Raw genomic sequence first — 11381 nt, forward strand, 5'->3', positions numbered from 1 at the left:
AGAAATGATGATAAGAATATGTTAAGAATAAGGATACAGATTCTCCTTGGTGGAGCAAGGGATAATGGGTCAGGAAAAGACATATAGACCCCTTGATAATGCTTACTTACTCTTCCTGGACTTGACTTTTGTGCATGTAGATTCTTGTCTGATAATTATGTATGATACTATATATATAAAAATATGTAGTATACATAGTGTTCAAATTATGGGATATCATAAAAGACCAAGTTTATGAATTATTGTAATTGAAGAAAGCACAGAGATACCAACCAAAGGATTCAGCAATTTGTTCAATGAAATAATATCAGAATGTTTCCCAAACCTGAATAATGAAATGAAAAATCAAATACAAGATGCATATAGAAGGCCAAATGCACAAAATTACAACAGGTCCACACCAAGGTACATAATTATGAAAATACCTAACATACAAAAAAAGATAGGATTTTAAACGTTGTGAGAGAAAAGTGTCAGATTACATATAAGGTGAAACCAATACAGATATCAGCAGATTGTTCAGCCAAGACTCTAAAAACTAGAAACAGCTGGAACAATAAATTTCAATCTCTGAAAGAACATGGATGCCAATCAAGAATCCTATGCCCAGCCAAATTACCTTCCGATTTGATGATGAAATAAAATCTTTCCATGATAAACAAAAGTTAAAGAAATTAAAAATACAATTCCTGCACTACAGAACATTCTCTGCAAAATATTTCATGAGGAGGAAGTGAAAAACAATAATGCAAGTCAGCAAAGGGAGGAAAAGCCAATAGAAGGAGAAACAAAGTCAAGTTAAAAAAAAATAAGCCAAAATGACCAGGAATAGAAATCATATCTCAATAATAACTCTGAATGTTAATGGCCTAAACTCATTAAGCAAAAGACATAGACTGGCAGATTGGATAAAAGAAAGAGCCAACAATATGCTGCCTCAAGGGACTCATCACACACAGAAAGACATTCACAGACTAAAGGTGAAAGGATGGAGAAAAGCATACCATGCACATGGATTCAGAAGAAAGGCAGGGGTCTCCATCCACATATCAGATAAAATGCATTTCAAACCTATGTTATTCAAAAGGGATAAAGAAGGACATTTCATATTGCTTCAGTCAACCATAAACCAGGAAGACATAATGATTTTGAATACTTATGCCCCAAACAATGGAGCATCTATGTAGATCAAACAAATCCTTCACAATTTCAAGAATCAATAGACCAGAACACAATAATACTCGGTGACTTTAACACACCACTCTCACCACTGGATAGATCATCCAAACAAAAACTGAACAAAGAAACTAGAGAATTAAATATTACATCAATGGTATAGTCTCATATAGAGTATATCATCCATGAGCAAGCAAGTACACTTTCTTCTCAGCACCTCATGGATCTTTCTCCAAAATAGACCATATGCGATGGCACAAAGCAGCCATTAGTAAATACAAAAATATAGAACAACTACCTTGCATTCTGTCAGAGCGTAATGGACTGCAATTAGAAAACAATGATAAAATAAAAAAACAAAAACTACTCCAACACCTGGAGACTAAATAATATGCTACTGAATGATGCAGTGATACCAGACATCAGGGAGAACATAAAAAAATTCTTAGAGGTAAACAAAAAAAATGATAGAACACATCATATCCTCTGGGATACTCTGAAAGCAGTACTAAGAGGAAAGCTCATTGCATTGCGTTCATACATTAAAAGAATAAAAAGTCAACAACTAAATGACCTAACTTACATCTCAAAGCCCTAGAGAAAGAAGAACACATCAGCACCAAAAGTAGTACAATACAGGAAATCATTAAAATCAGAACTCAAATTGAGGAAATTGAAACAAGACAAACAATTCAATTGACAAAACCAAACATCGGTTCTTTGAATAAGTAAACAAAATTGATAAACCCTTAGCCACACAATGAAGAGAAGAAGAGAGGAAATTCCAATTACTAGAATACATGATGGAAAAGGAAAGATCACAACAGACATCATTGAAATACATAACATAATTAGAAGCTACTTTGAAAATCTCTACTGCAACGAAATAGAAAATATCGAAGACATGATAAATTTTTAAAGACATATGATCCTCCAAAACTGAATCAGGAAGACATACACAATTAAAGAGATCGATATCAAGCACCAAAAGAGAAGAAGCTATCAAAAGTCTACAACCGATAAAGCCGAGGTCCAGTATAAGATATATATCCACATCTACATATATTTGTAATAAACGTGATCTCCATAATAACACATCTGGTTTTCTTAAATTTTTTGCCATTTGTTGCTTTGTTTTCTCTGTTACTTGGCATATTATCTAAGAGTGCTTTACCACTGAGATAAAACTCAAGCTCTTCTCATTTTTGTTTTTATATAGGGTCTACCTAAGCTTCCAGGTTGACCTCACCATTGGGATTCTCTTGCCTCAGACTTCTCAGTGTATGCCATTACAGGCATGTGCCCAGCCCAATAAAAATGTGTTCTTAAGAAGTTGGATTAATCAATGGAAAAAGAAGGGATGGGAGGGGGATACATAAAGGAAAGAGAGTGGAATGAATCAGATGTAACTTTCCTATACTCATATATGGTATATGACCACTGTAAGTTCACATCATGTACTAATACAAGCATAGGAAGTTATACTCCCTGTAGGAATAGCACATCAAAATACACTCTACTATCATGTATATCTAAAAAGAAGGAATAAAAAGAGCATTCATTTTTAGAAATTTGAAAAGAAATAAATGAATATATAAAAGCATCCCCAAATTTAGTTTTGAAAGATTTTTTTTTGAGGAAAGAGTAGCATCCAGGTTCACTCCATACATTCCACCTGACATAATACCTTAGACTTTGGTTAAACATGGAGCATGGACATTAAGATTTAGACTCTGGAAAGGGAAATATGTCCTAATGACCTGCCTGTTTTCTACATGGTCCATGTTGCACATTTAAACTCCATTCCCCTGAAGACCCATAAACAATGAGGCATCAGACAATAATTAGTTGTTCCATTTTGTGTCCCCATAAAGAAAAACGGGGTGATAAAGTCAACCTTTCCCAAGACACACATGATGTCCTATGCACACTGACACTGTGGCCCACCAGGAAGAGGTAGAATGTCATCTGATACCTCTCTTTGAGGAAGGAGAGCCTGAAAAACACTTCAGAAATGATCAAGGAAGAGCTGACAATGAATGTACTCACACTATGAAAGGAACTCATGATTTCCATGCACCTGGAAATGTAAGCCCAAAATAAATGGGCCTAATTTGATAATAGTCCATTTACTAATATAATGACAGGAAATGGTGTTACCTAAGAAGTCGGCAGCCCATTCTCAGGGTATAAAAGGGGATGTCAGAGAGAGAGGCCTCCAAACCTTCCAAACCCACCTTCCTGGAAACATCCCCAGAACCTCCATCCTGTGACACCATGTGCAACTCCTGTTGTGGATCCTGCTGTTCCGGGCAGGGCTGTGGCTGCTGCCAGCCCAGGTGCTGCCAGACCACCTGCTGCAGGACCACCTGCTGCCGCCCCAGCTGCTGCTGCAGCTCCTGCTGTGGTGGGTGCGGTGGCTGTGGTGGCTCCAGTGGCTGTGGTGGGTGCGGTGGCTGTGGTGGCTCCAGTGGCTGTGGCTCCTGCTGCTGTCGGCCCATCTGCTGTAGGACCACCTGCTGCAGGACCACCTGCTGCCACCCCAGCTGCTGCTGCAGCTCCTGCTGTGGTGGGTGCGGTGGCTGTGGTGGTTCCAGTGGCTGTGGTGGGTGCGGTGGCTGTGGTGGCTCCAGTGGCTGTGGCTCCTGCTGCTGTCGCCCCACCTGCTGCCAGACCACCTGCTGCAGGACCACCTGCTGCCGCCCCAGCTGCTGCTGTAGTCCCTGCTGTGGGGGGTTGCGGTGGCTGTGGTGGCTCCAGTGGCTTGGTGGTGGGTGCGGTGGCTGTGGTGGTTCCAGTGGCTGTGGCTCCTGCTGCTGTCGCCCCACCTGCTGCCAGACCACTGCTGCAGGACCACCTGCTGCCGCCCCCAGCTGCTGTTGGCTCCTGCTGATGACACCCAACCTGGCTACAGTTGAGTGCTGCCAGCCCCCTTGCTGGCACCCACCCCAGGTGCTACATGCCCAGCTCCTCTCAGCCCTCCTGCTGCATAACCAAAGGCTGCTAGAATACCTGCTGCACAACCTGGTGCTGCCCCTCACCTCCTGTGTTTCCTGCTACTCCATTCATGTGTTTACAAGCCACCTGCTGCTCCTCAGTCTGCTCTAGAGGACCTGCTGCTGAGAATTCTGACCTGATCTCTCCCCTCTCCTCTCACCAATATTCTCCATGGACTCCATGTATGAGCCCTTCCCTGATGGAACAACTAGACACCCTAATTCCAACTGATTCTTTCATAGAGTGTGCCCCTAAGTGTATTGCCTCGCATGCTCTCTCTTGTACAAATGTAAACAAGTTTGAAATTTTTATATCCTCCCTCTAATTTCACTTTACCACTCTAGACTTTAATTTTCTCAAACGTGATGTCTCATGTGGAGATAGACCTACATCTTCAATAAATTTTAATTTTCCTGTCATATGCACATAATGGCATCCTGTCTCTTTATTTTTCCCTTTGTGTTGTTGCTCTTCTCTGTCAATTTGTGGATTGATCATCTTTAAAGATTTTGATACCCTTATAACTCAAAGATGATCTGTAAAGGAAACACTTGGACTTCAATGCTGAGTACTCTTTCTAGATGAGGAGTGAGCTCTGGGAAGGAGTGTTAATGGGTCCAGGAGTGGAGCTCAACCAGAGAATGGGAACCTGTCCAAACCTCCAGCTCAGTGTCCCCTGGGTGGGTACTTCCAATCCTTCATTGCATCTCATTGCACCAGTGGTGTTCTCTTCACTGTCTACGTCCTCTGTACTGTGCTGAATTAATTTCCAAATTCCCTACAGTGCTCCCTCTTATCACTTCCCCAACTACTACTTCTAAGTCTTTCTGTCTGGTATAATTTCCAGGGAACAGGGTATGGGATCCTGTACTCCTATTATCAGTGTTGGTGTCCTTCAACGACTTTTCTTAAAACATTGATAGATTCTATAATGTAAGGTTCAGTTCCTAGTCTGACTGGCCATTGAACCAATAAATCTTCCCATCAAATTTTCCTTCTAACCAACTTCCTCATAGTTTCCTTTAAGATATTACTGGATATATCACTATATCACTGGAACTGAGGGACAGGGAACAATACCAGATGGGCAACTCTCATTCTTAATGGCCTTCACCCTTGACTCTCTCAGTGATGGGTCTCAAGGCTGACTGGCTTTTGAATGGAGATTGTCCTCAGCTCTTTCCCCAAAGTATCACTGTTACACTGGAGCTGGATCCTTCTAAACCAGTGAGAGAAGGAGAACCTGAAAACAAGGTAGATTATCTACAGGAATGTCTGAGTCTTTGTAACATAAATGCTGACTGTTCCCATATGCTATTGGCTAGATGGAAGTTCTCAAAGCTGAGGCAATTGCATAAACTTCTTTATTATTCCCTTCATATTAATGCAAGGAAATAATTGAGGGCAATGAACTTATATAAGTCAGGGTTTTTTTCCTCACCATTTTGGAGGTTTGAGTCAAGAAAAAGTGGTGAATTTTCTATGGGTCTTTGCTGAGTATGCTGAGTGGCAAAGGCAAAACTCTGTCCTTGAGCAAACTGCACCCATCACCACCTGCAAAGAAAAAGACAGAAAGGGCAGGGTTCAGCCAGTCCCTTTGGAGAGCCTGCTGCCAGTGGCCTAATGGCTTCCCAGCAAACTCACCTTTTCAAGGTCCACAGTATCTCCCATTTCTGTCACTCTGGGAGGCCATCCTTGACCATAAGCATAAGAGACACGTCCCATGTTCATGCACAGTAACTGAGAACACCAGGAAGTAGAAAATGGTGGGACTTCCTACAGGCTGCTATTTCTCATAGTCCAGCATATTGACTCAAAGTATAAAAATAAAAAACTTGTATTCACTGATTCTATTGATATAAAATGCAAAGTCATGGACAACTAAACTTCATTGTTTAGAAATGTATATGTAGGTGAATAAAGTACAAAGAGAAATGATGTTAAGAATATGTTAAATATCAGGATACAGATTCTCCAAGGTGGAGGGAGGGAGATGAGATCAGGAAATGACATATAGATCCCATGGTAATGCCGACTTTCTCTTCCAGACTTGAGTTTTGAGCATGTAGATACTTGTCTGATAATTATATATAATACTATATATATATAAAAATATGTAGTATATATCGTGCACGAATTATGGGATATCATAAAAGACCAAATTTATGAATTATTGGAATTGAGGAAAGCACAGAGATACAAACCAAAGGATTCTGCAATATGTTCAATGAAATAATATCAGAATGTTTCCCACACCTGAAAATGAAATGGAAAATCAAATAGAAGAGGCTTACAGAATGCCAAATGCAAAAAATTACAACAGATCCACACCAAGGTACATTATTATGAAAATGTCTAACATACAAAATAATGATAGGATTTTAAACGTTGTGAGAGAAAAGTGTCAGATTACATATAAGGTGAAACCAATACAGATATCAGCAGATTGTTCAGCAGAGACACAGAAGCTAGAAGGACCAGAACAATAAATTTCAATCTCTGAAAGAACATGGATACCAACCAAGAATCCTATGCCCAGCAAAATTAACCTTCAGATTTGGTGATGAAATAAAATCTTTCCGTGATAAACAGAAGTTAAAAGAATTTACAAATACAAAGCCTGCACTACAGAAAATTCTCTGCAAAATATTTCATCAGGAAGAAGTGAAAAGCAACAATGCAAGTCAGTAACGGGAGGAAAAGCCCATAGAAGGAGAAACAAAGTCAAGTTAAAAAACAAAAATAAGCCAAACGACCAGGAATAGAAATCATATCTCAATAATAACTCTGAATGTTAATGGCCTAAACTCATTAAGCAAAAGACATAGACTGGCAGATTGGTTAAAAAGAGCGAGCCAACAATATGCTGCCCTCAAGAGACTCATCACACACAAAAAGACATTCACAGACTAAAGGTGAAAGGATGGAGAAAAGCATACCATGCACATGGACTCAGAAGAAAAGCAGGGGTCTCCCTGCTCATATCAGGTAAAGTGCATTTCAAATCTATGTTAGTCAAAAGGGATAAAGAAGGACATTTCATATTGCTTCAGTCAACCATAAACCAGGAAGACATAATGATTTTAAACATTTATGCCCCAAACAATGGAGCATCTATGTAGATCAAACAAATCCTTCACAATTTCAAGAATCAATAGACCAGAACACAATAATACTCGGTGACTTTAACACACCACTCCCACTGCTGGATAGATCATCCAAACAAAAACTGAACAAAGAAACTAGAGAATTAAACATTACAATCAATGATATAGACTCATATAGAGTATATCAATCCATGTGCGAGCAAGTACACTTTCTTCTCATGGATCTTTCTCCAAAATAGACCATATGCGATGGCACAAAGCAGCCATTAGTAAATCCAAAAGTATAGAACTACTACCTTGTATTCTGTCAGAGCATAATGGACTGCAATTAGAAAACAATGATAAAATAAAAAACAAAAACTACTCCAACACCTGGAGACTAAATAATATGCTACTGAATGATGCAGTGATACCAGACATCAGGGAGAACATAAAAAAAAAATTCTTAGAGGTAAACAAGAACAATGATAGAGCACATGATAATCTCTCGGATACTCTGAAAGCAGTACTAAGAGGAAAGCTCATTGCATTGAGTTCATACATTAAAAGAATAAAAAGTCAACAACTAAATGACCTAACTTACATCTCAAAGCCCTAGAGAAAGAAGAACACATCAGCACCAAAAATAGTACAAGACAGGAAATCTTTAAAATCAGAACTGAAATTGATGAAATTGAAACAAGACAAACAATTCAAACAATTGACAAAACCAAACATTGGTTCTTTGAATAAGTAAACAAAATTGATAAACCCTTAGCCACACAATGAAGAGAAGAAGAGAGGAAATTCCAATTACTAGAATACATGATGGAAAAGGAAAGATCACGACAGACATCATTGAAATACATAACATAATTAGAAGCTACTTTGAAAATCTCTACTGCAACGAAATAGAAAATATCGAAGACATGATAAATTTTTAAAGACATATGATCCTCCAAAACTGAATCAGGAAGTCATACACAATTAAAGAGATCGATATCAAGCACTGAAAGGGAAGAAGCTATCAAAAGCCTAACAACCAAGAAAAGCCCAGGACCAGTATAAGATATACATCTATATCTACATATATTTGCAATAAAAGTGATTTCCATAATAAAATCACTGGAAATTTTAAAATTTTTACCATTTTGTTGTTATTGTTTTCTCTGTTACTTGGCGTATTATCTAGGAGTGCTTTACCACTGAGATCAAACTCAAGCTCTTCTCATTTTTGTTTTTATATAGGGTCTAACTAAGCTGTCCAGGTTGACCTCACCATTGGAATCCTCTTGCCTCAGTCTTCTTAGTGTATGGCATTACAGGCATGTGCCCTCAGCCCAAAAAAAATGTGTTCTTAAGAAGTCAGGTGAATTGAAATACTCATTCAAAAATATGAAAAACAATTTTAGAGAAGAAATGAATGAAGATATTTCAAGGAAAAATGGAAAGCCAATTGATGCTAGACCAACAATTTTATTGCTTTAAATACTGCTCTGATTACATGTACCCCTTCATATCAAATCTGATAATACTGCTCATTATATATACTTCAATATTTGAAACAACTTGATTTTCATTGTAAAGTAAAGGGTTGGATTTAAAGTACATTAACATTCCTATCAACCTACATGGTTACTGTAGAGGTCTCCACTTCGAGCAACTTTATGGGTTGAATATGAACAGATAAAGGTTCTCCCCAGAACCCCCCGTGTTTAGGAAGAATTGTTCAAAGTTGAAATGATTGGGTTTTGAGGGCTACAACCTTAAGAGTGCTTCCTAGTTTGAAAGTACTGAGTAATAACTGCAGGCAGGTGGAGCATGGCTGGAGGAGGTGGGTCACTGGGGGGTCCTGGTAAGTGCCTCTTCCCTGTGGCCCCTTCCATCTCTCTGCTTCCTGGCTGGGATTAATGGAGCACAGCAAGGCATATTCACCATGCCCTTCTGCCATAGTGTTCTGCCTTTTCTTGGACCAAATCAATGTAGTCTGTGGAGCATGGACAGAACCTCTGATACTGTGAGCCCAAATAAATATTTCCACTTTTAAATTATTTTTGTCAATTATTTGGTCACAGTGGTGAAAGGTTTACTTACACAATTATGATGTTGTTCCTAACACACAGTAATTCAATTTATCATAGTACATTGTAACTATGGACACAATACATAGGATGTATTTATTTTAAAATGGCAATGCACTAATATCATGTAAGTGACTCCTGAAAACAAATGTCTGTTTCCTTATTTTTTAAAGGATATACTGGCATGATGAGTCCAGGCTGCTTACAAACATAATCCAGTTCCTACCTGGATCTTGCGAATGTCATTTAGCTCCAACTCATTCAAATGTCCTTGGTGCCTAATTATCTGCAGTATTTTATTTTATGGCATTTCCACAAGTCAAAGAAGTAACAGTGTAAAGGGAAAACATCACACTTCATGTACCATATCATCTCATAGCAGAAGAGAAGGCTTTAGGTGATTTGTGTGTAGGTTCAGATATTAAGTATTCACTGTATTTCACAGGTAAAATTTGCCAGGAAGTACAGTTAGCCGTGTCTCCCCTGTTTAGAGTTCCCTCCCTCACAGTGCAGGGTGCTGAACAGCCATTTCCCATTGTTCTTCATGCTCTTGTGGTCCATCTCACCCATGTGAGTACAAGAATGATCCAAAACACTAAAGAGGAATATCAGTTTTCCAGTCCACATTGTTCAATCTTCAGTGTTCCCCATTCAGGATATTTTATCTGTTATTGAGTTAGTGATACCGCCGGTTATCATTTACCTTGACGAGTCCTGCTTCCTCAGATGTGAACTATATAACACCAGAGAAGCACGCAGAGGCAAATGGAGAGTAGAAGGAAAGAAACTTTACTAAAGGATAGTGAAACAGCCTTCTCCCAGATGGAAGAAGGGGACCCAAAGGCGGAATCCGTGGGATGAGGAGTCTTGTCCATTTTAGACATCTAAAGTTTCCTTTGTTCCCCTGCATTCTTCTCCCTCATCTTGTTTATTTCTCCCCATCCTGTATAGTGACTGGAAGATGTCAGTGGAGTGGCCAGGGGACGAGCAGGTAGGCTGGAAGGGTCACAGCAGAGTGTTAGCTAGGAAGGGAGTGGAAGTCCAGGGGGCATTGGTTAGTAGCTCTCTGTCTGCTCAGGAGTCGCTTCATTAATGACCTTTTTGGGAGGGGTGGTATCCAAGGGCTCTGGAGACATGAGCATTCCATTCTCCAGGGGCAGTTTCCAACTTCCCAGACTCAAATTGGCCTCCATTTTCTCTATTCAATCCAACTTCCTATTCTACACTAACTGACTACCTTTAATTCGGGCTTCAATGGCATTAATTGAAATTTAATGATTTGGATGACTTCTGTTCTTTCTGGTTTTTTTTATTTTAATTCTATTTGTTCCAATTAGTTGTGCATGACAGTAGAATGCACTTATACATTTTGATAGGTCATACATAAATAGAGTATAATCTCTCATTTTTCTATTATACATATTGCAGGATCCCATCGGTCATGCAGTCATACGTGTACATGACATAATAATGTCAGTTTCACTCTACAATTCTACCTTCCCCCATACCCCTTCGCCTCCCTTCACTCCCCTCAACCTAACATAAAATAACTCTATTCTTCCCTACATCCCCATCTTATTATGAATTAGTTTTCACATATCCGAGAAAACATTCGCCCTTAGGTTTTTTGGGTTTGGTTTATTTCACTAAGCATGATATTCTCTGACTCCATTCATTTACCAGCAAATGCCAAAATTTCATTCTTTGTTAAAATTGAGTAATATTCAATCATATATATATATATACATACCAGGTTTTCTTTATTCATTCATTTGTTGAAGGGCATCTAGGTTGGTTCCATAGTTTAGCTATTGTGAAATAAGCTGCTATAAACACTGATGTGGCTGTGTCACTATAGTATGTTGATTTTAAATCCTTCAGGTATAATTTGAGGAGTGTATACTATACTTTGTATAGTATGAGATACCTGTATTTATGTGGGTTTGTCTCTGTATCTTCTATTCTGTAACAATGGTCTACATGTCTGTTTTGTTGCCAATACCATGCTGTTTTTATTACTATAGCTCTGTAATATAATTGA

At 38.9% G+C, this 11381-nt stretch overlaps 1 protein-coding gene across 1 annotated transcript; it reads left to right on the plus strand.

The window, feature by feature from the left end:
• The first annotated feature begins 3453 nt into the window (after positions 1 to 3453).
• Positions 3454 to 4284, plus strand: LOC124979261 (keratin-associated protein 4-12-like). The gene is made up of 2 exons (XM_047543781.1): positions 3454 to 3587; positions 3648 to 4284. Exons 1-2 carry the CDS (start codon positions 3454 to 3456, stop codon positions 4282 to 4284), a joined length of 771 nt encoding a protein of 256 aa, XP_047399737.1.
• Positions 4285 to 11381: the final 7097 nt, after the last annotated feature.

The sequence above is a fragment of the Sciurus carolinensis genome, chromosome 3 (assembly GCF_902686445.1).
Source record: "Sciurus carolinensis chromosome 3, mSciCar1.2, whole genome shotgun sequence".
Lineage (NCBI taxonomy): Eukaryota > Metazoa > Chordata > Mammalia > Rodentia > Sciuridae > Sciurus > Sciurus carolinensis.